The 25094-nt window shown below is 45.1% G+C and overlaps 1 protein-coding gene across 4 annotated transcripts in view; it reads left to right on the top strand.

Annotated features, from left to right (window-relative positions):
* rasgrf1 (Ras protein specific guanine nucleotide releasing factor 1) overlaps window positions 1–25094 on the top strand; it is a 43664-nt gene that overhangs the window by 5759 nt on the left and 12811 nt on the right. Inside the window, exons 3-17 of one of the 4 annotated variants that reach the window (XM_070443059.1) lie at window positions 481–628; window positions 1494–1589; window positions 1695–1948; window positions 2380–2459; window positions 2583–2776; window positions 3208–3317; window positions 3485–3603; window positions 4112–4278; window positions 10060–10074; window positions 10726–10789; window positions 11025–11167; window positions 11318–11400; window positions 11510–11758; window positions 13093–13463; window positions 13627–13746. In XM_070443059.1, coding sequence (XP_070299160.1) covers window positions 481–628; window positions 1494–1589; window positions 1695–1948; window positions 2380–2459; window positions 2583–2776; window positions 3208–3317; window positions 3485–3603; window positions 4112–4278; window positions 10060–10074; window positions 10726–10789; window positions 11025–11167; window positions 11318–11400; window positions 11510–11758; window positions 13093–13463; window positions 13627–13746 — 2213 coding nt within the window. Of the gene's footprint in view, window positions 1–480; window positions 629–1493; window positions 1590–1694; window positions 1949–2379; window positions 2460–2582; window positions 2777–3207; window positions 3318–3484; window positions 3604–4111; window positions 4279–7878; window positions 7943–8195; window positions 8339–8467; window positions 8551–8677; window positions 8927–9410; window positions 9521–9663; window positions 9783–10059; window positions 10075–10282; window positions 10444–10725; window positions 10790–11024; window positions 11168–11317; window positions 11401–11509; window positions 11759–13092; window positions 13464–13626; window positions 13747–25094 lie in introns of all 4 variants that reach the window. The other 3 variants (XM_023985513.2, XM_023985512.2, XM_023985511.2) reach the window with 3 other exon arrangements.

Genomic DNA, 25094 nt, shown 5'->3' with positions numbered 1-25094 from the left:
TTGTTATTGAACTGTTAGTAGTAAATCGGTATTGTGTAATTTCAGTTGAATGAAACAGGGTGACTGGTGACGTAGCTTACTGTATAATAATCATTGTGAAATAAGAAGTGCTGTTGTGATGATTGGTGGTCTATTGTGACTGTGGATTTGGGCACTGCTCTGAGGATATTCTTAACAATATGGCCCTGCTGTATTTTGGTTGGTTATCTGCTGAGACATGTGCAGCAATGTACTGTAGCTACACTTCACTGAGCACAAAGGCTATTAATAGTTACGTCACTGCATTATGAGGCTGTTCATAGACCTGAGGTCTGTATGGGTACACATGTGTATGTAGGGCAGGGGTTGAGTGGTGGATGTATACAGTCTGCATGGTGGAGCATACAGTCTTGAGTGTGTCTATCTGGACCTCTGAAAGTATGGAAACATGTCTGTGGAGAGTTGCTGCAGTGTGTGTGAGTGTGTGTTTCCTGTCCACAGTTACAGGAACCTGGCCACGGAGCACGAGACGCTCATGCAGAAGTATCTCCATCTAATTCAGATCGTGGAGACAGAGAAAACGGTTGCTAAGCAACTTCGACAACAGATAGAGGATGGGGAAATAGAGATTGAACGGCTAAAATCAGAGGTAATATTCATAATGATTATTTCTGCCTCGGTGGGGGATTGTTATGTTTTTGCCATACTGAACAGGAAATGGATTGGAGCTTGTGTGGGATCTAGGGCAACTACAGTACAGTTAAATGTCTCTCAGGAGCACCGCTCAAGATTTCTAGGATTTTGTCATCTGACTAAAATGGATAATGACTGTACTAGTTGTTTCTTTATGTCTATATTATTGAATAATACGAGAGAGAGAGAGAGAGAGAGAGAGAGAGAGAGAGAGATTGGGATAGATTGGGAGGGACGCTCTCTCACAAAGAGATGTGTGCAGACCCACCGGGCTCCACTTTGCATCTCCACTCATAAATAATCCCTCCAATAAAACTATGCTCCCTGCTGTATTCTTCAGATCAAATAGTCATTTTACTTTAATGTGCAAATGTGGGGCTTGAAATGAAATGGTGTGCTGAATATGCATGAACAAGGCTTTATTATACAGAGTGCTATCCCCCCCACAACATAACAATAAACCCTTTCAGCCTATACAAAGTAAATGGGGACACTTACCTTCAGACAGTTCTGAGTAGCTCCCAGCTCTTTTGTGCAGCACATTTATGGCTTTTCTATGTACAGCAGCACAGTATCACACAGTGTGAGTCTGCATTTCTAACCAATGGAAATGAGTGCTGATGTAGAGATATGAGCCAAGTGAACAGAGTTAGTATTGCCACCACTACTACCACATGTCAGAGCTGGCAGCTTTGACAGCCTCTAATTTCATTTGACACAGTCACTTTGTTAATACGCTGTCAAGTGAGGAGGAAACTTGGAGAGCAGGTTGTGAGTGATGATGACTGGTGGATCTTGTCTGTGGCTGTCCTCTCTGTCAGATTTCCGGGCTGCACAAAGACAATGGGAAGATCCAGTCGAGTCCAACAGCTGAACCCAGTGAAGATGATGACTCTGAACTCAAGAAAATAAAAAAAGTACATATTTACACAAAATATGTTCTACTCTATTTTCAGTGTATTTGCCAATGATGCAGGAAAAAAACTCACCTTCCATTCCCCGTGATTCCCGTGGTCCGCTAGGTGCAGAGTTTCCTACGAGGCTGGATGTGCAGGAGGAAGTGGAAGACCATCATCCAGGACTACATCCGGTCTCCCCACGCCGAGAGCATGAGGAAGAGGAACCAGGTGGTGTTCAGTATGCTGGACTCTGAGGCTGAGTACGTCCAGCAGCTCCACATCCTGGTCAACAATTTCCTCCGACCGCTCCGTATGGCCGCCAGCTCCAAGAAACCACCCATCACCCATGACGACGTCAGCAGCATCTTCCTCAACAGGTGTGCAGCTGTAGATGATCACGCCAAGCTAACCACTCACACTGCTGTCTCTCACCTCTCTCAGGGAGACAGTGATATGACTGTCTCAATGCTGTAGGATTGTATGTTCATGCATTACAACTATGGTCGATAATGAAAATATAATAACCCTGAGATGTGATGGCATTATGCTGTGTCAAAGCCTCATTCTAAGATGTTTCTTTTGTATTTTATTTAACCTTTATTTATATAGGTAAGTCAATTAAGAACAGATTCTTATTTGCAATGACGACCTGTCAAGAGGCAAGTGCAGCGGTATAAAATCTTAACACACTTGCACATACAGGCATATTCACTGTTGCATGTTTGAATCCTTTTCACCTAACTATGGCTAGTGTATATTTTTCTCAGAATGGACACTTAACATCTTGTTAATTTCCCCTTTACTTTAGTGAGACCATCATGTTTCTGCATCAAATATTCTACCAAGGGTTGAAAGCAAGAATAGCAAGCTGGCCAACATTAGTTTTGGGTAAGCTGACTAAAGTGCTTTTTTCAGGGAATGGATGGATGAATATGATAATACTATGTCCCAATTGACCTCATACATCATCTATCAATCTCTCATTCACTTGTTGGTCCTCTCTCTTCACAGCTGACCTGTTTGACATCCTGCTGCCAATGTTGAACATCTACCAGGAGTTTGTGAGGAACCACCAATACAGTCTGCAGATCCTGGCACACTGTAAACAGAACCGAGACTTTGACAAGCTGCTGAAGCAGTATGAGGCCAAGCCAGACTGTGAGGATAGGACTCTGGAGACCTTCCTCACCTACCCCATGTTCCAGGTAGGCATACAGTACTGTACATTCCACTGTCTTCTCATTGACTGTCCAGTCCCCGTCTCTCAGCTCAAACAGCTCTCTCTCTCTTCAGACAAATGCTCCTCCATTGATCACCAACAACAGAGCAGATATTTGTCTCACATGAATATCCCTGTTGTTATTTTCATAAACACATAAACTGGTTGTTTGTGAAGCTCAGGGTTTCATAATGGCTCTTTTCTGGCAAGGCATGCAGTTTCAGTGCAGTCTGCTCCACTGGGGTCTACTTTGGACTCTGCTGTGTTGGTAATACATTTCTGCTGATGACTGTGGATGTGCATAGAGCTCCCCACTGATCTGCTGCTACGAGTTTGTGTATGTGTGTGTGTTTGCACGCAATCTTGTATGCAAGTGTGTGTGACTCACCTGCCCCTATTCATTCCCTGTCATTCCAGATTCCCCGCTACATTCTTACACTCCATGAGCTCCTGGCCCACACACCACATGAGCATGTGGAGAGGACGAGTCTGGACTATGCCAAGTCAAAGCTGGAGGAGCTGTCCAGGTATACCTGCCTTACCACCTTATTGCACCAAGCAGCACACAGGACACCCCAGTTAATCAGCGCTTTCCTAAGTTGTTCAACAGAAACGCAGTAGGATAATTGCTTACTGTACAGAATGTATACACACTGACAAAGTGAATACAATGACATTCCAAATCTGCACCTAGAATCATGCATGATGAGGTGAGCGAGACAGAGAACATCAGGAAGAACCTGGCCATTGAGCGCATGATCGTAGAAGGCTGCGAGATCCTCCTTGACACCAGCCAGACATTCGTCAGACAAGGTAAGCCCCCAGAGAAGATCCACAAAGGAACCCCAGATCCCACATAAGGACACTATCATAGAGATGGATTTTCTGCCTCTCAACTGTTTGACTGCCAGCCCCTTTGTGTTCTCACAACTTCAAACATCCATAGCCCTACCTGAGCCTCCATAAGGGAAAGACTTAACCAGAGGGTTGGGCCATATAATCCTGTCTGTCTCTGAAGAACAGCATGTACTGAAAGTGGGCCAAATCTTTCATTTCCAAGGGTAATTAGACTGTTAGGAGGCAATACGACGATGAGTCAGGGTTTGTAAATGTCATACATCCCCAACAGTCTTTGATGGACGTTTAAAGAAGAAGAGGCAAAACATATAGAGAAATGGTTTAACCCTATAGTATGTATATATCCCCCCAGTCAGTGAACAGGTGAGGGGAGGCCTCTCCCAGTCTTGCAGTACAGTTGATCTGTGGGCCTCTCGTCACTGACAGGGCCCCCTGCTGTCTCTCTCCCCCTCCTGCCATACAGGCTCTCTCATCCAGGTGCCAATGAGTGAGAAGGGCAAGATCACCCGTGGGCGACTGGGCTCTCTGTCTCTGAAAAAGGAGGGGGAGAGGCAGTGCTTCCTCTTCTCTAAGCATGTCATTATCTGCACCAGGGGCTCTGGAGGAAAACTGCACCTCACCAAGGTGGGTGTGCCCTGGGCTGCTGAGCCTGCTATACAATCTCTCAAGATGCATCATTGACCAAACTCCTAGAGCTTAATGTAAAATCAAATAACATTCAGGGGATACAATACACAGATGAGGCTTTAGTTAATACACAGCAAATTGGCCGTACCTTTTTAGTGTAACATTTTTTGTTTATTCAGGTGTTAAATTAACACTCATGATGTGTAAAGTGTAAAAGAACCCCAGTGTTAGTGTTATTAACCACTGTTAAATAAAAAACATTATTTTTCCCAGAATTCTCTAGTGCTGGTTGGTTTTTAGAATTGTTTGTTTCAATATCTATGTTTTTGCATGTACATTGATTGATTAATTAATCTTATGCTACTCATACATAAATAACATACACTACCATTCAAAAGTTTGGGGTCACTTAGAAATGTCCTTGTTTTTGAAAGAAAAGCTAATTTTTTGTCCATTAAGATAACATCAAATTGATCAGAAATACAGTGTAGACATTGTTAATGTTGTAAATMACTATTGTAGCTTTTTATGGAATATCTACATAGGCGTACAGAGGCCCATTATCAGCAACCATCACTCCTGTTTTCCAATGGCATGTTGTGTTAGCTAATCCAAGTTGATCATTTTATCATCAGTCCAAGTTCATCAAAATGATGAACTTGGACTGGCAGCTACATTAAACTTCTCTTGGGCACGTGAGACGGTAGCGTCCCACCTCTTCAACAGCCAGTGAAACTGCTGGGCGCCAAATTCAAATACAGAAATAAAATCATTATAAAAATTCAGAAAACYAAACATATTTTACATAGGTTTAAAGATTAACTTCTTGTGAATCCAACCACGGTGTCAGATTTAAAAAATGCTTTACGACGAAAGCATACATTACGATTATGAGAAACATAGCCCACAAGACAAATCATTACAAACAGTAGCCAGCCAGATAGAACAGTTACACAATTTAGAAATAGAGATAAAATTAATCCCTTACCTTAGATGATATTCATATGGTTGCACTCAGCAGACATTCATTTACTCAATAAATGTTCCTCTTGTTCGATAAAGTCTCTTTATACCCAAAAACCTCAGTTTTGTTCGCGCGTTTTCTTCAGTAATCCACAGGCTCAAACGCAGTCAAAATAGGAAGACAAAAAAAATCCTAATTGTAAACGTAAAGTTCATAGAAACATGTCAAACAATGTTTATATTCAAACCTCAGGTTGTTTTTAGCCTAAATAATGGATACTATTTCAACCGGACAATAACATTGTCAATATAAAATGTAAACAAGAAGCGCACTCTCTCGGTTGTGCGCAAGAAAAAGCTCCGTGAAACTTTAGGGTCCACTCATTCAGACTGCTCTTACTTCCTAATTTTTCAGAATACAAGACTGAAACACTTTCTAAAGACTGTTGACATCTAGTGGAAGGCATATAAACTGCAAGTTGAGTCCTAAGTCAAGAGATACTGTAATGGCATTGAATAGAAAACTACAAACCAAAACKAAAACTTCCTGAATGGATTTTCTCAGGTTTTCGCCTGCCAAATCAGTTCTGTTAAACTCACAGACACTATTTTAACAGTTTTGGAGACTTTAGAGTGTTTTCTATCCAAATCTACCATGCATATCATATCTTCTGGGCCCGAGAAACAGGCCGTTTAATTTGGGCATGCATTTCATCCAAAATTCCGAATGCTGCCCCACACCCTAGAGAAGTTAAATAGTACCTACAAAACACCAGTCTCAACGTCAACAGTGAAGAGGTGACTCCGGGATGCTGGCCTTCTAGGCAGAGTATCTTTTATTTTTATTGACCAGTCTAAGATATGGCTTTTTCTTTGCAACTCTGCCTAGAAGGCCAGCATCCCGGAGTCGCCTCTTCACTGGTGTCGTTGAGACTGGGGTTTTGTGAGTACAATTTAATGAAGCTGCCAGTTGAGGACTTGTGAGGTGTCTGTTTCTCAAACTAGACACTCTAGTGTACTCTTCTTCTTGCTCAGTTGTGCACTGGGGCCTCCCACTCCTCTTTCTATTCTGGTTAGAGTCATTTTGCGCTGTTATGTGAAGGGAGTAGTACACAGCATTGTACGAGATCTTCAGTTTCTTGGCAATGTCTCGCATGGAATAGCTTTCATTTCTCAGAACACCAATAGACTGATGAGTTTCAGAAGAAAGTTATTTGTTTCTGGCCATTTTGAACCCACAAATGCTGATGCTCCAGATGCTCAACTAMTCTAAAGAAGGCCAGTTTTATTGCTTCTTTAATCAGAACGACACTTTTCAGCTGTGCTAACATAATTGCAAAAGGGTTTTCTTATGATCAATTAGCCTTGTAAAATGGTAAACTTGGATTAGCTAACTCAACGTGACATTGGAACACAGGAGTGATGGTTAGTGATAATGGGCCTCTGTACGCCTATATAGATATTCCATTAAGTCGATCAGCCGTTTCCAGCTGCAATAGTCATTTACAACATTAACAATGTCTACACTGTATTTCTGATCAATTTGATGTTATTTTAATGGACAAAAAATTTGATATTCTTTCAAAAGCAAGAACATTTCTAAGTGACCCCAAACTTTTGTACACTAGTGTACATTTTTCTATACTCATCCAATCTGTTACGTGGACTTATTGCACCCATTACTGAAATGGTTGTCCAGTTAAGTTGGTTCATATCTTAGTCTTCCCAACCTTGCAGTCATTCATTCAAAATGTTAGATATACCCACTCTGGCTGGATTCCAATAGGAATTGCACATCACTTTGCAAGCCATCATAATGTGACTTTCAGGCCTGAAAACCTTGAGTTTCAGGCCACTGTATTAGGTTAAAACTAGGCCCTTAAAAGAAGGCCTTATTAATTAATAAATCCTTTTACTGCACTGGGCTAAATCAGGGTCACACAGAGTGTTTCTTGGTAGTCTTAAACAAATCTACTTTGTAACAAAAGTATACACCTCACACACATGTTTATAGGTAAAAAAAACAAAAAAACACCTGTACCATGTCAGATATAGAGTTAAAATGTGTACATTGTAAGTTTTCATCCCAAAATTATACTTTATATACATCACAGAAGACTGAAATAAAATAAAAAACCGTTTGACATAGAAACACCGGATTTCCAGCTGGTTTTTGTAAAGGTTTATTAATTATGAAATGATGATAAGTATTAATACAATTCCACCCATGAGGCCACAAGAGGGCGATTTAAAAATATATATATTTGACCTTTATTTAACTAGGCAAGTCAGTTAAGAACAAATTCTTATTTTRGATGACAGCCTAGGAACAGTGGTTTAAATGCCTTGTTCAGGGGCAGAATGACAGATTTTTACCTTGTCAGCTCAGGGATTTGATCTTGCAAGCTTTCAATTACTAGTCCAACACTCTAACCACTAGGCTACCCTGCCGCACCAGTTTTGGTCAGTTGGTCATTTGACTGTATCTGATTTCATCTGTTTATTGACCTGTAGTCCTACACGTGTTGAAAGTTGTTGAGCTACATAATAATGTCAGTGATATTGTTATTGATTATTCAGTAGTGGAGGGGATTTATGGAATGTGGTTGTGAGTGTGCTAATGCATATTGTTGTTCTCAGAATGGCGTGGTCTCTCTTATTGACTGCACTCTTCTGGAAGACCCCGAGGGGACAGATGATGAGTGTAAGCACCACAATGTTTCATTCCTACCTCACTGAAATATGGAGCATGTATACGGTGCTGTATAATGTATGATTCCTGTATACACAGTGTAAGATATGGTACAAGATGTAGTGGCACAATTTGATGAGCTATACTATAGACTCCCTGGAAGTTTCATCTGTTCTTCATCATTTAGAAGTACAATAAACCTCTCATTTATGCCATAGTAATGACCCATTTCTCCTATTCACCTCTGTTTTTGTTTTGCCCAAAGCCAAACCAGACAAGGGTGTACAGGACATGGAGCATCTGGACTTTAAGATCGTGGTGGAGCCTAAAGAAGGCCAGTCGTTTACAGTGATCCTGGTGGCCTCCTCGCGGCAGGAGAAATCTGCCTGGACCAGTGACATCAGCCAGGCACGTTTGTTCTGCTCTGCATGCATTGCATCTGTCTCTCTCCACCAGGGAGACATGGGTGTCTGTCTGCAGAGTGACTGTACTCACACCTTTCCTCTCCCTCATTCCTTCTCTTCTTCTCTCTTACAGTGCATAGACAACATCCGCTGCAATGGGCTTATGATGAACGCATTTGAGGAGAACTCTAAAGTCACCGTGCCACAGATGATCAAGTGAGCCCCATTCACAATCACAGCAAAACAGTCAATGAGATGTTCATGCAACAGGCAGATCTTTGTGATGTCTTTATTTGTGTGTTCTAGTGTTTTCATATGTGTTTGTGTGTTTTTCTGTGAGCAGGTCCGACGCCAGCCTGTACTGTGACGACGTGGACATCCGTTTCAGTAAGATGATGAACTCGTGTAAGGTGTTGCAGATCCGCTATGCCAGCGTGGAGAGACTCCTGGAGAGGCTGACAGACCTGCGCTTCCTCTCCATTGACTTTCTCAACACCTTCCTGCACTCCTACCGCGTGTTCACCAGCGCCAACGTGGTGCTGGACAAACTCATCACCATCTACAAGAAACCCATCAGTGCCATCCCAGCCCGGTAAGGCRATAAAGGAGCTGCTAGTGCTTTAGCCTTGACTTTGACAAACACAGTCAGCAGAATGTCTAGATCTATCTCATGCGTGGTGCTTTAGCTGTTTAAAGAAGATACATTGTCAGTGTTTTTGCATTGCAATGTCCCCGACACAGTAAAGAGGGCTGTAGTTAGGGCTGATGACGATAACATCTCCTGACAGGCCCAGCAGCCTCTGGCCTCCTCTGGCTGCCTCTATCTCTTTTAGCCCACCACTGATTCCCTCACAGCTCTACTTCCACAGCCCACAGTATTAGGTATTTTTAACCACGTCCTGTGTCTGTGTGTCTATGTGTGTGTGTGCATTTATGTTTTGANTGTGTGTGTGTGTGTGTGTGTGTGTGTGTGTGTGTGTGTGTGTGTGTGTGTGTGTGTGTGTGTGTGTGTGTACGCAATCTTGTATGCAAGTGTGTGTGATTCACCTGCCCCTATTCATTTTCTGTCACTCCAGATTCCCCGCTACATTCTTACTCTCCATGAGCTCCTGGCCCACACACCACATGAGCATGTGGAGAGGACAAGTCTGGACTACGCCAAGTCAAAGCTGGAGGAGCTGTCCAGGTACACCTGCCCTACCACCTTATAGCGCCAAAGCAGCACACAGGACACCTCAGTTTACCATGCTTACTGTACAGAATGCATACACACTGACAGTGAATACAATGACATTCCAAATGTGAAAAGACCAACCTCTCTGCCCCTAGAATCATGCATGACGAGGTGAGTGAGACAGAGAACATCAGGAAGAACCTGGCCATTGAGCGCATGATCGTAGAAGGCTGCGAGATCCTCCTTGACACCAGCCAGACGTTTGTCAGACAAGGTAAGCTCTGAGAGAAGATACACAAAGGAACCCAAGATCCCACATAAAGGCAGAAACATAGAGGTGGATTTTCTACCTCGCAACTGTTTGACTGCCAGTGCCTTTGTGTTCTCACAACTTCAAACCTCCATAGGCCTACCTGAGCCTCCATAAGGAAAGACTTAACCAGCGGCTTGGGCAATATAATCCTGTCTGCCTTTATAGCATGTACTGAAAGTGGGCCGACTCTTTCATTTCCAAGGGTAATCAGGCTGTTGGGAGGCAATCCGACAGTGAGCCAGGGACTGTAAATGTCATACATCCCCAACGGACTTTGATGGACATATAAAGAAAAGGAAAATCATATAGAGATATGGTTTAACCCTACAGTATGTATATATCCCCCCCAGTCATTGAACAGGTGAAGGAGGCCTCTCCCAGTCTTGCAGTACAGTTGATCTGTGGGCTCTCATCACTAACTGGACTCCCTGCTGTATGTCTCTCCCCCTTCTGCCATACAGGCTCTCTCATCCAGGTGCCAATGAGTGAGAAGGGTAAGATTACCCGTGGGCGACTGGGCTCTCTGACTCTGAAGAAGGAAGGGGAGAGGCAGTGCTTCCTCTTCTCCAAGCATGTCATCATCTGCACCAGGGGCTCTGGAGGGAAGCTGCACCTCACCAAGGTGGGCCTGCCCTGGGCTGCTGAGCCTACTATACAATCTCTTAAGATGCATCCTGGACCAAAATAAATTACAATACATAGATGAGGCTTTCGTTAATACCAATACTTATAATCATGGTCCTATGATATTGAAGTCAACCCATCCTCTTAAGGAGTCCCTTGTAGGTCTATATGTGTTGCTACATAATAATGTAAGTCATATTGTTATTGATTATTCAGTAGTGGAGGGGATTCTTGGAATGTGGTTGTGAGTGTGCTTATGCATATTGTATGTTGTTCTCAGAATGGAGTGGTCTCTCTTATTGACTGCACTCTTCTGGAAGACCCAGAGGGGACAGATGATGAGTGTAAGCACTGCACTGTTTCATTCATATCTCACTGAAATATGGAGCACATATGCTTACTGTATGTAGAGTGTAACATATGATACGTTTAGTATTACACTTTTATGAAGTATACTAGCTATAGCCTCCCTGCAAGTTTCATCTGTTCATCATCATTTAGAAGTACAATAAACCTCTCATTTATGCCATGGTAATGACCCATTTCTCCTATTCACCTCTGTGTTTGTTTTGCCCAAAGCCAAACCAGACAAGGGTGTACAGGACATGGAGCACCTGGACTTTAAAATCGTGGTGGAGCCTAAAGAAGGCCAGTCGTTCACAGTGATCCTAGTGGCCTCCTCGCGGCAGGAGAAATCTGCCTGGACCAGTGACATCAGCCAGGCACGTCTGCTCTGCTCTCCTCTGCTTTACTCTGCATGCATCACGTCTGTCTGTCTCCAGCAGGGAGACATGTGGCCTGGATGTCTGTCTGCAGAGTGGCTGTACTCACACCTTTCCTCTCCCTTAACCTTCCCTTCTTCTCTCTTACAGTGCATAGACAACATCCGCTGCAATGGGCTTATGATGAATGCATTTGAGGAGAACTCTAAAGTCACTGTGCCACAGATGATCAAGTAAGCCCCATTCACAACTACAGCCAAACAGTCAATGGGATTATCATGGTGTCTTTATTTGTGTGTTCTAGTGTTTTCATATGTGTTTGTGGGTTTTTTCTGTGAGCAGGTCTGACGCCAGCCTGTACTGCGATGACGTGGACATCCGTTTCAGTAAGATGATGAACTCATGTAAGGTGCTGCAGATCCGCTATGCCAGTGTGGAAAGACTTCTAGAGAGACTGACCGACCTGCGCTTCCTCTCGATCGACTTCCTCAACACCTTCCTGCATTCCTACCGCGTGTTCACCAGCGCCGATGTGGTGCTGGACAAACTCATCACTATCTACAAAAAGCCCATCAGTGCCATCCCAGCCCGGTAAGGCCATAAAAGAGCTGCTAATGCTTTACCATTTAGCCTTGACTTTGACCAAGAAGAAAAATCTCTAAATCTATCTCATGCCTAGTGCTGTTTAAAGATGATACATTGTCAGTGTTTTTGCATGGCCATGGCCCCTACACAGTAAAGAGGGCTGTAGTTAGGGCTGATGACGATAACATCTCCTGACAGGCCCAGCAGCCTCTGGCCTCCTCTGGCTGCCTCTCTCTCCTCTAGCCCACCACTAATCTCCTCACAGCTCTTTTTCCACAGCCCACAGTATTACTTCTTTACCGTGTGCGTTTGTGCGTGTGTGTGTGTGGGTATGTGCGTGGACGCGTGTTTGTGTGTCTGCGTGCCTGCATGTGTGTGTGATGGAAGGTGAGGTGAGGAGAGCTGGGTAGAGGTCATGTCTGTGTGTGTGATGGAAGGTGAGGTGAGGAGAGCTGGGTAGAGGTCATGTCTGTGTGTGTGATGGAAGGTGAGGTGAGGAGAGCTGGGTAGAGGTCATGTCTGTGTGTGTCAGTGTGGTTGGTGTGTGTTCTGTGTGAGAAGGCAGTAATTGGGCCCAGCCTCTTCTTCTGCCTGCCTAAGAGCGTCTCAGCAGGGCTTTGTCGCTGTCACCTTAGCAACTGGCCTCTCTGCTGCAGGACCCCACCCTCTCTGTTCTGCAGAGGATCTATAGTATGACATATTTATGGTGCATGTTGTCGACCAGAGCAGCGCTGACCCTCTCTCCGTCCCAGGAGTGTGAGCCTAGGACCCAGGCTCAGATCAGGGGGAGCTCCCTCCCCATGCCCACACCATGCAGCATGTTTTCATGTGGAGCCTGTCATGTCTCTGTGAGCCACCGCCACTCTGATACTTGTGTCAGCAGCATGGCTATTTGCTCTGTCACTCGCTGTGCTATTTATGGGAACCCGTGAGGTCGCAAGGAGGGTGGCAGTGAGTGGGAGAGGTTTTCAGCAACATTGTATCATATTCAAAAATGACAAGCGGGACTGCAGAAGCACCATCTTGCCTTGTTGCTGTTGACAATGTATTGATTTATTTACATTTTAGTCATTTAGCAGACACTCTTATCAAGAGCGACTTACAGTAGTGAGTGCATACATTTTCATTCGTACTGGTCCCCCGTGGGAATCGAACCCATAAGCCTCGCGCTGCAAGTGCCATGCTCTACCAACTGAGCCACACTGGACTATCAATACAACACAAAAAGACATGGATAATTCTGATCTCCTTGTTATTTGCAACACACTGAAGTGCTAAAGTACAACGCTACAGTACATCCTTCTGACTACAATAAAATGTGTTGTTTTTTAATGATGCAGATCCCTGGAGTTGTTCTTCGCCAGCAGTCAGAACAATAAACTCCTATATGGGGAGCCTCCCAAATCCCCCAGGGCCAGCCGTAAGTTCTCCTCCCCCCCTCCCCTGGCCATCACCAAGACATCGTCCCCTAACCGCCGCCGTAAACTCTCCCTCAACATCCCCATCATCACTGGGGGCAAGGCTCTGGAACTGGCCGCCCTCAGCTGCTCCTCCAACGGCTATGCAAGCATGTACTCCTCCATGTCCCCCTTCAGCAAGACCACCCTGGACATCAATAAGCTTTATGTCACCAGCCCCATCACCAGTAAGATCCCTGACGAGGGAGAGGGCAAGACAGACAAGGCAGAGGAGACCATTGTGTCTAAACAAGGTAATCCAGCTAAGGGGCGGGTGGGGTGGGTGGGTTATGTCCTTATTGGTGCTTCTTAAAAGGAATATTGGGCTATTTATATGAATATAGCACAGGATTTGTATCATGACATGTGTCTAGAATGTGGTATGTACTGACCTGTTTTGCGCTTGGTGTACTGTAGATATTTCAGTTCCGGAGGAAAGTGACATTGACCAAAACCAGAGCGATGACGCAGACCCAGAAACGTCTCCTATCAAGTCGCCAACCACCCCTAAAAACATGAAATGCAAAAACTCTTCAGGTACATTGTGTTCCAGACTGCACAGTGGTGTCATTATCACTGTGCCATGATACCAGAGCACCTGGATCACATGCTGGCATGCCACCTGCGTCCTCCCCTCAGCCAAAATGCCATATTTATCAAGAACTCAAATATGCTCTCCTGTTTGACAAGGGAAACAGTCAGAATTAAGAAATCAAAGCACCCATTTTCATTGTTAATTTTATATGCATTTTCCCTATTTATGTTATATCCTCCATCTCTGTTTTTATTAGAAATAGTCAAACATGATAGAGAAAAAGTATTTTCTACGCCTATTCAATTGCCAATGTGCATACACTCAAAGAATGCTAAACTTTGTGTTCAATGAACTCCGCCACACATAAAATTCATGCAGACTGTAACTTCGTGGCGAGAATAAGAACATGCTGGGAAAGCCAGCACTAGGAATGAGTAGGTGTTGGGGATACTTGTGTCATAGCAACTACAGTATGAGTGTGTTTCCCAGCCTGCCGCCCCCGGTAACGAGGTTGTTTTAGTACAAAACAGTCAGTGAAGAAGGCTTTTGTTGTCTGTCCCAGCTCCAGGCACGTACACAGATCAAATCAAATAAAACATTTTATTTGTCACATGCGCCGAATACAACAAGTGTAGACCTTATGGTGAAATGCTTACTTACAAGCGCTTAACTAACAATGCAGAGTAGGAAAATATTTGCTAAATAAACGAAAGTTAAAAAAGTAACACAATAAAATAACAACGAGGCTATATATGGGGGGTACCGGTACCGAGTCAATGTGCCGGGGTATGGGTTAGTCGAAGTAATTGAGGTCATATGTACGTGTAGGTAGGGGTAAAGGGACTATGCATAGATAATAAATAGCGAATAGCAGCAGTGTAAAAAAGGGGGTCAATGCAAATAGTCCGGGTAGCCATTTGATGAACTGCTCAGCAGTCTTATGGCATGGGAGTAGAAGCTTTTAAGGAGCCTTTTGGTCCTAGACTTGGCGCTCCGGTACCGTTTGCCATGCGGTAGCAGAGAGAACAGTCTATGACTTGGGTGGCTGGAGTCTTGGACAATTTTTAGGGCCTTCCTCTGACAACGCCTGGTATAGAAGTCTTGGATGGCAGGAAGCTTAGCCACAGTGATGTACTGGGCCTTACGCACTACCCTCTGTAACGCCTGGCGGTCGGATGCCGAGCAGTTGCCATACCAGGCAGTGATGCAACCAGTAAGGATGCTCTCGATGGTGCAGCTGTAGAACCTTTTGAGGATCTGAGGACCCATGGCAAATATTTTCATTCTCCTGAGGGGGATTTAGGTGTTGTCGTGCCCTCTTTACGACTGTCTTGATGTGTTTGGACCATGATAGTTTGTTGGTGATGTGGACACCAAGGAACTTGAAGCCCTCAACCTGCTCGAAGCCCTCAATTTGAGGGAGAGGTTGTTGTTCTGGCACCACACTGACAGGTCTCTGACCTCCTCCCTATAGGCTGTCTCATCGTTGTTGGTGATCAGGCCTACCATCGTTGTGTTGTTGGCAAACTTAATGATGGTGTTGGAGTCGTGCTTGGCCACGCAGTCGTGGGTAAACAGGGAGTACTGGAGGGGACTAAGCATGCACCCCTGAGGGGGCCCCGTGTTGAGGATCAGCGTGGCAGATGTGTGTTGCCTACCCTCACCACCTGGGGGCAGCCTGTCAGGAAGTCCAGGATCCAGTTGCAGAGGGAGGTGTTTAGGCCCAGGGTCCTTAGCTTAGTGATGAGCTTTGAGGGCACTATGTTGATGAACGTATTATAGTCAATGAACAACATTCTCACGTAGGTGTTCCTTTTGTTCAGGTGGGAAAGGGCAGTGTGGAGTGCAATTCAGATTGTGTCATCTGTGGATCTGTTGGGGCGGTATGCGAATTGGAGTGGGTTAGGCTTTCTGGGATGATGGTGATGATGTGAGACATGACCAGCCTTTCAAAGCACTTCATGGCTACAAATCAAATCAAATCAAATTTTATACATTCACATATACATATGTGAATGCTATGGTTTGGTAGTCATTTAGGCAGGTTACCTTGGCGTGCTTGGGCACAGGGACTATGGTGGTCTGCTTGGAACATATAGGTATTATAGACTCGGTCAGGGAGAGGTTGAAAATGTCAGTGAAGACACTTTCCAGTTGGTCCGCACATACTCTGAGTACACATCCTGGTAATCCGTCAGGCCCTGCAGCCTTGTGAATGTTGACCTGTTTAAAGGTCTTACTCACATTGGCGAGAGAGAGATTGATCACACAGTCATCCGGAACAACTTGTGCTCTCATGCATACTTCAGTGTTGCTTGCCTCGAACCATGCATAGAAGTAATTTAGCTTGTCTGGTAGGCTTGTGTCACTGGGCAGCTCGCAGCTGGGCTTCCCTTTGTAATCCGTAAGAGTTTGCAAGCCCTGCCATATCCGACAAGCGTCAGAGCCGGTGTAGTAAGATTCAATTTTCGTCCTGTATTAACGCTTTGCCTGTTAGATGGTTCGTCAGAGGGCATAGTGAGATTTCTTATAAGCGTCCGGATTAGTGTCCCACTCCTTGAAAGCGGCAGCTCTAGCCTTTAGCTCAGTGCAGATGTTGCCTGTAATCCATGGCTTCTGGTACTTACGAACACTGTGGGGACGATGTCATCGATGTATTTATTGATGAAGCCGATTACTCATGTGGTATGAATCTCAGAACATATTCCAGTCTGTGCTAGCAAAACAGTGTTGTAGCTTAGTATCTGTGTCATCTGACCACTTCCGTATTGAGCGAGTCACTGGTACTTCCTGCTCTAGTTTTTGCTTGTAAGCAGGAATCAGGAGGATAGAGTTATGGTCAGATTTGCCAAATGGAGGGCGAGGGAGAGCTTTGTACAGGTCTCTGCGTGTGGAGTAAAGGTGGTCTAGAGTTTTTTTTCCTCTGGTTGCACATGTGACATGCTGATAGATATTAGGTAAAACGGATTTAAGTTTTCCTACATTAAAGTCCCCCGGCCACTAGGAGCGCCGTTTCGTGATGAGCATTTGCTTATTTGCTTATGGCCTTACACAGCTCGTTGAGTGCGGTCTTAGTGCCAGCATTGGTTTGTAGTGGGAAATAGACAGCTGCAAAAAATATAGATAAACTCTCTCGTTAAAAAGTGAGGTCTACAGCTTATCATGAGGTACTCTACCTCAGGCGAGCAAAAACTTGAGGCTTCCTTAATTTTAGAGATCGCGCACCAGCTGTTATTGACAAATAGACACAAACCACCACCCCTCGTCTTACCGGAGGTAGCTGTTCTGTCTTGACGATGCACGGAAAACCCAGCCAACTGTATATTATCCATGTCGTCGTTCAGCCATGACTCGGTGAAACATAAGATATTCGTTTTTAATGTCCCGTTGGTAGGATAGTCTCGAATGGAGCTCATCTAATTTATTTTCCAATGATTGCACGCTGGCCAATAGGACAGATGGTAGAGGCGGGTTATCCACTCGCTGACGAATTCTCAAGGCACCCAGATCTGCGGCCCCTGTATCAGGGTCTCCTCTTCATGTGAATGACGGGGATTTGGGCCTGTTCTGGGAGCCGCAGTAAATCCTTTGCATCTGACTCAAAAAAAAATATTGTTCACTTCATGATGAGTAATCACTGTTCTGATATCCAGAAGCTCTTTTCGGTCATAAGACAGTGTCAGAAACATTATGTACAAAATAAGTTACAAACATGAAAAAACAAAAATAGCACAATTGGTATGGAGCCCATAAAACTTCAGCCATCCCCTCTGGTCTAAGGCTCTACCTGTGCAGAGCACATGCCCCTTCCATTCGCCAAAGTGCTTTTTTGGGGTTGTGGTACAATTCCCCCACAAAAGTTTTTGTATACCTTTGTTGTTCAGAACCCACTGCCCTCAAGTCGTCAGGTTTGCCACCACCCACCCCGTCCGTTGGTCGAGTCTTGAACCAGAATCTGTCTTTACAGGATATGTTGAATATGACAATTCTCTTTCAAGCCCAGGAAGCCATTCACCAACTTTTCCAGCTTAACTTTTTACGGCTGAGATTGGACTTGACAACAGCCAGTGAAAGTGCAGAGCGCCAATTTCAAACAACAGAAATCTCATAATTAAAATTCCTCAAACATACAAGTATTTTACACCATTTTAAAGATAAACTTGTTGTTAATTCCACCACAGTGTCCGATTTCCAAAAGGCTGTACGACGAAAGCACACCATCTGATTATGTTAGGTCAGTACCTAGTCACAGAAAAACACAGCCATTTTTCCAGCCAAAGAGAGGAGTCACAAAAAACTGAAATAGAGATACATGTCACGTTCGTCGTAACATTGAAGAGAGGACCAAGGCGCAGCGTGATACGTTATAATAAATTAGAAGAATGTATTTGTAACGAAGAATACTTAACAGACTTACAAAACAACAAATGAACGTGAAGCTATAATTTAAACAAGTGCAGACACAGGCAACTTACACATAGACAATCACCCACGAACTACCTAATGAATATGGCTGCCTAAATATGGTTCCCAATCAGAGACAACGATAGACAGCTGTCTCTAATTGAGAACCAATCTAGGCAACCATAGATATACATACACCTAGACTAGACACTGCCCCATAAACATACAAAACCCCTAGATAATACAAAACACATACATCCCCCATGTCACACCCTGACCTAACTAAAATAATAAAGAAAACAAAGATAACTAAGGCCAGGGCGTGACAATACAATTAATGACTAACCTTTGATGATCTTCATGGGACTTCATGTTACACAATACATGTATGTTTTGTTCGATAAAGTTCATATTTATATCCAAAAATCTCAGTTTACATTGGCGCGTTGTTCAGTAATGTTTTGCCTCCAAAACATCTGGTGATTTTGCAGAGAGCCACATCAATTTACAGAAATACTCATAATAAACATTGATAAAAGATACATGTGTTATACATGGAACTTTAGATAAACTTCTCAATGCAACCGCTGTGTCAGATTTCAAAAAAACTTTAGGGAAAAAGCACACCATTCAAATAATCTGAGTACGGCGCTCAGACACAAAAACAAGCCATACAGGTACCTGCCATGTTGTGGAGTCAACAGAAGTCAGAAATAGCATTATAAATATTCACTTACCTTTGATGATCTTCATCAGCATGCACTCCCAGGAATCCCAGTTCCACAATAAATGTTTGTTTTGTTCGATAAAGTCCATAATTTATGTCCAAATACCTCCTTTTTGTTCGCACGTTTAGTTCAAAAATCCAAATTCATGACGCGCAGGCCAGACAAAAAGTCAAACAATGCCATTACAGTTCGTAAAAACATGTCAAACGATGTATAGAATCAATCTTTAGGATGTTTTTACACATAAATCTTCAATAATGTTTCAACCGGAGAATTCCTTTGTCTTTAGAAACGAAAAGGAACGCAGCTACCTCTCACGGGGGCGCGCCTTTCTGAGCTCATGGCACTCTGCCAGACACCTGGTTGAAACAGCTCTCATTCCCTCATCCTTCACAGTAGAAGCCTGAAACAAGGTTCTAAAGACTTGACATCTAGTGGAAGCCTTAGGAAGTGCAATATGACCCCATAGTATATTGGATAGGCAAATCTACAAACCTCCTATTTCCCACTTCCTGGTTGGATTTTTTCTCAGGTTTTTACCTGCCATATGAGTTCTGTTATACTCAGACATCATTCAAACAGTTTTAGAAACTTCAGAGTGTTTTGTATCCAAATCTACTAATAATATGCATATCTTAGCTTCTGGGCCTGAGTAACAGGCAGTTTACGCTTATTCATCCAAGCTACTCAATACTGCCCCCAGCCATAAGAAGTTAATGTCAAATTACAGTCGGTACTTACCAAAGAATGTAGTTTCACTGAGCAACTATTGCTGCTATCCTGGCACGTACTTGAAAAAAAAAAAGAAATCGAAATCACAGGCAACCGAAAAATTGCCTTGTCTGGAAATGTAGATTAAGTGCTCTACCCTGCACCGTAGATGCTGCTGCCCTAGGTCCATAGTCATTGAACACTGATGTTTACATACGGTTTCACCCACGTCATATGTACAGTGAAGAACGAAAAAAAATACATTTCCAAAGATTTTACCGACTTACAGTTAAGGAAATCAGTCAATTGAAATGGTCTCACGATCTCACAGGTGAAGAAGCCGGATGCTGAGGTCCTGTTCTGGTGTCATTATTTATTTCAGCTCATGAAACACTTCACATGTTGCGTTTATATTTTTGTTCAGTATATACACACACACACAGTAGTCTAGCCAAGGCTCAGCCTATATAACTACTGCAGTACACCTTTGCTATTAATATACTGTCCATACTAGCTAGACACACCATCATATACATATTCCGGACTGAGACATTGCTCGTTCTGATATTTCATTATTGTAACATATACGCAGGGAGTCACAAGCAGTTGCCGAACATTTAAAAATGAACATTAAGAAAATACAAAAACAGGAGAAGCGTACTGAACGTAACCAAAACTGCCCAAAGACTATATGAAGGGAGAGTAATCAGGGTGGTGATGAAGTCCATGTGTGCAATGTAGGTTGCCAGGACCGGTGGTTAGTAGACTGGCAACGTCGACCGCCAGAGGGAGCAGGTGACAGTACCCCTGAGAGCACTCCTCAGGACCATACCCCTCCCAGTCCACCAAGTACTGAAGCCGACCCCCACGACGTCAGGAGTCCAGAAGGGACCTAACAGCATAGGCGGGGGTCCACTCGATGTACAGGGGAGGGGTGTTGCTGTGAATGGCATCAGCCAGGAACCACCTGGTAGTTGGTGGGGAGTTCTAAACGATAGGTTACCTCATTGACCCTACGAAGGACCTTGAAGGGCCCCACAAACTGGAGTCTCAGCTTCCACCAGGGCAGGTAGAGCGGGAAGTTCCTGGTTGAGAGCAAGACGCGATCACCAGGATGGAACACGGGAGCCTCACTGGTCCTGATGCCGGAACCACTCGTCCACTGAAGGGGCCTCTGTCTGGCTTGGAGTCCACAGAGCCAGGGTCGGCTGACATCCCAGGACGCACTGGAAGGGAGTCAGCCCGGTGGAGGAGTGACGAAGTGAGTTCTGAGCATATTCCACCCAGGGAAGTAACCGGACCCACTCCACCTGCCGGTCCTGGCAGTGTCTCCTTAGGAACCTCCCTAGCTCCTTGTTGGTCTTCTCCACCTGCCCGTTAGACTGAGGCCGATACCCAGATGCGAGGCTGACTGCGCCCCCCCAGCTTCTCCATAAAGGCTTTCCAGACCCGCGACATGAATTGGAGACCAAGGTCGGAAATGATGTCCTCTGGAAAGTCAGTGCCGGAAAACCTGCTGGACTAGTGCCTCGGTGACCTGGAGAGTGGTAGGTAGACCAGAGAGGGATAAAACAGGATTTCGAGAATCTGTCAACAACCAGAATAGTGGTAAAACCCATCAGAAAGAGAGAGATACATTACAAAGTCTATGGACAGATGTGACCAAGGCTGCTGAAGCACAGGAAGGTGAAGTAGTTTCCCTGCTGGAGCGTGCTGGGAACATTTAAATTGAGTATGACTTAACATAGTGGGTGACGTCCTGCACCAAAGTGGGTCACCAGTATTTATTGGAAAGGGATTAGATGGTGTGGGTGATATCTGGCTGCCCATAGGCGAGGGATGTGTGCCAGGATTAGCAGCCAATCTCTCACCAACGTGGGGACGTAGATTCCCTCTGGAGGGCATGTAGCAGGAGCGGGCTCCCTCTCCAGAGCCTGGCAGATATTCACATCTACGTCCCAAAACACAGGGCCAACGAAACGGGGGGGGCCGATTGATGGGTTGGAGGACACTCACAGGGCCCTCCACCGATGTGGAATCACAGGGTGCGGGAAAGCAGGTGCTCTGGTGATTGTCATCTTTGACCAGGAGATGGTGGGGTTATGAAGTTGGAGCCACAGGATGACTTCGTGTACGGGTGCAGTGATGAGGAAGGGAAGGCTTTCCTGGTGCTTGGGTCCCACGGTGAGGGTGAGTGGTGCTGTGACGTGCGTAATTATGCCGGATCCCAATGGTTGCATATCCAGGACTTAGAAAGGAAAGGCGAGTGGGTATGAAGTTAAGTTCAGGGAGGAGGCGAGGGCCTGGTCGATAAAGTTCCCCACGGCACCGGAGTCCACTAGAGCTGTAGAAACAACCCTTAAAGGACAGCCAGCAAAATGGGAACCAGAAAGGGTTTGGCGGAGAATGATAATTGAATACTCACACCTACCCTGGGAGACAGAATGTCACAGGGCTGTTCTAGTGGACCCCAGGCTGGAAAGCGCCGGACACCACTGATGCCCCTCTTAGCCGCAACAGGAACAGAGCATCAGCTGTCTCCGGCGTCGCCGCTCTGCTGCGGAGATGTGTGGCCCCTACCTCCATGGGTTCAGGCTCTACCTCAGGACAGCCAAAGGCGGGAGGTGAGTGGCGAACTGGACACCGGCACTCCCAAAGAAGGTTATCCAGACAGATGGCCAACGCGATGAGCGCATCCAAGGAGGTTGTCACCCCGACATGCCATCTCCATCTGGAGCTCGTCACACAGTCCACTGCAGAAAAGGGTGCCAGCTCATTCCAGCCGCTGGAGACTGCCACAGTCCGAAAGGTGAGGGAGTACTCTGCAGTGGTCTGGGCACCTTGCATGGGGTTGAACAAGTCACTCACCGCTCTCTGGAGGATGGTTGAAGACCACCATGAACTTATCATAGGAACCCAGCTCCTACTCTTCCCTCTCCCAGACGGCCGGAGCCCACACCCGTCCGGTCAGCAGGGAAATGACCATGGCAACCTTAGACCTCATGTGGTGGGGATCCCATCTGATAAGCAAAATACAGGGAGCACTGGAGTAGGACGCCACGGCATTTCTATGGAGTACGGTCATACTTCTCCAGAAGGGACAGTCAGGCGTCGCTGACCATTGTGACAACCTGTGGTAGGAGGCCCTCCGTTAGAGATGGAGAACCTCGCTAATGGTCTCGAAGCGATGGAGAACACAGAGGACCTCCTTCATGGTCGTACCCAGTAGAGCCAGCTGGTCATGGTGTTGGTGGAGTAGATGACCCTGTTCTTCAACAGGCAGGAAGATGTTTTAATCTTCTGCAGTTTCCATCATTTCTGAGGCAGTATACTGTCACGCATACACAGTGAGTCATGTGCAGAAAGTTATACATACAAGGATGAGCATGACCAAAACCAATACTGCCTGATGACTGTGGCTTACTGAAGGCTGTATGAAGGGAGAGTAATCAGGGTGGTGATGAAGACCAGGTGTGCTTAGCAGGTGTGTGCAATGATGGTTGCCAGGACCAGAGGTTAGTAAACCGGCAACGTTGAGCACCAGGGGAAGGGAGCAGGAGTAATCATGACAATTGTTTGGTATTACTGCACTGTTGGAGCGAGAAACATAAGCATCTGTAAAACATGTGTACAAGTCCAATAAAATGTGATATAGGGTATGTTTTTACAGTTATTGTATATTTCAGTTATTGATATTTTCTTTATTTAGTGTATTTTCATTCCATTACTAATATTGCAGGAGGTGCAGAAGACGTGAATGCGCACTTGCTCAAACAGGCATTTTTTTGGGTTGCATGTAACTTTTTATTTAGACTTTTTTTGGGGAGTACATACCATCCGGAACGGCAGTAATGACTATAGTGGCTCAGTGAATCTCCATTCTTTGGTAAGTACCGAATGTATGACATTATTAAGCTTGAAAAGCTGGTAAATGGCTAATTGACTGGCTACTTCCTGGGCTTAAATGAGAATGCCATATTCAACGTCTCCTTTGTAAACACAGATTCTGGTTCAGTAGCATCTGTTGATATGCCCTGTATGTAGCTCACGCACATCCGGTTGCGCCTTTTTCCCCAGTCTGCCCTGTACTGAGATTGCTTCTTACGAAAAAAGATTGCAGTTTAACTGTAGTACAATGCAGTATAACTGCACTTATTCTGCAATTACTGCGTCCAAAATATCACAGTTGACTGCAGTTTTAAAACGGCAATATTATTTTGTAAGAGGTGCTGGGTATCCAAATATGCATAGCTTGAGAGATTCGGTCACCGATTTGAGTGTGTGTAGCTAGCTACCTAGTTTAAATATCAACAGTACTGCCACAGCAGCATTACATTTGATTAACACTTGATAACACTTGATTTAGACTACATCATAAGCAATATTTGGTCTGGTTGGCTGATACGGGCAGCAGAGGTAAATCACAATCAGTAAAAGATATCGAGCTATTTACATTAATCATCAACATCAATGAACAGCTGATAGCCCACCCTCTTCCATATGTCAATTATGTCTTTAGGAGGCACTGTAACTCAATAGTGTGCAATTGCAGCCTGCAATTCGGGGCGTTCCTGCATGTGGGCTTTCGGAGCGTTCCTACATGCGCCCCCCTGGAAGCATCCCATTTGTTCTTTCATGAGCCCCGCCCCTCGTGCACCCTGTTGGTTCCTGCAGAAATCAAGCTCCCGCCTGCTGAACACCTGCCCTCACCGTCGTTAACAGAACTGCGGAAAACAATACCTGACAGGCAGGGGCAAAGGACACTGTCTACCGGTGTACGGATAGCTAGCTACCATTGTCGCCCCCGGCCCTTCTGTGGGGTTTATCGCGGATGGCATCCGTTATCGTGCATTAATGCCACCTGCTCTACTGGAGCACCCCGCCTACCACACAAAGAAATGGATCAATAGAACTATAAAGAGGGGTTCCTGCAGATGCAGGAATGCCCACATGCAGGAACAACCCAAGTTGCGTGCCGCAATTGCACCCTTCTCCTGTAACTAGCTTGCTTACAATTTGTGATGAGTGAATGTGTTGTTACATTTACATTACATTTAAGTCATTTAGCAGACGCTCTTATCCAGAGCGACTTACAAATTGGTGCATTCACCTTATGATATCCAGTGGAACAACCACTTTACAATAGTGCATCTAACTCTTTTAAGGGGGGGGTTAGAAGGATTACTTTATCCTATCCTAGGTATTCCTTAAAGAGGTGGGGTTTCAGGTGTCTCCGGAAGGTGGTGATTGACTCCGCTGACCTGGCGTCGTGAGGGAGTTTGTTCCACCATTGGGGTGCCAGAGCAGCGAACAGTTTTGACTGGGCTGAGCGGGAACTGTACTTCTCAGAGGTAGGGAGGCGAGCAGGCCAGAGGTGGATGAACGCAGTGCCTTGTTTGGGTGTAGGGCCTGATCAGAGCCTGAAGGTACGGAGGTGCCGTTCCCCTCACAGCTCCGTAGGCAAGCACCATGGTCTTGTAGCGGATGCGAGCTTCAACTGGGAAGCC

This window comes from Salvelinus sp. IW2-2015, linkage group LG4q.1:29, assembly GCF_002910315.2.
Source record: "Salvelinus sp. IW2-2015 linkage group LG4q.1:29, ASM291031v2, whole genome shotgun sequence".
Classification (NCBI taxonomy): domain Eukaryota; kingdom Metazoa; phylum Chordata; class Actinopteri; order Salmoniformes; family Salmonidae; genus Salvelinus; species Salvelinus sp. IW2-2015.
The sequence above is the reverse complement of the archived record's forward strand: the minus strand, read 5'-3'. Positions and strand labels throughout refer to the sequence as shown.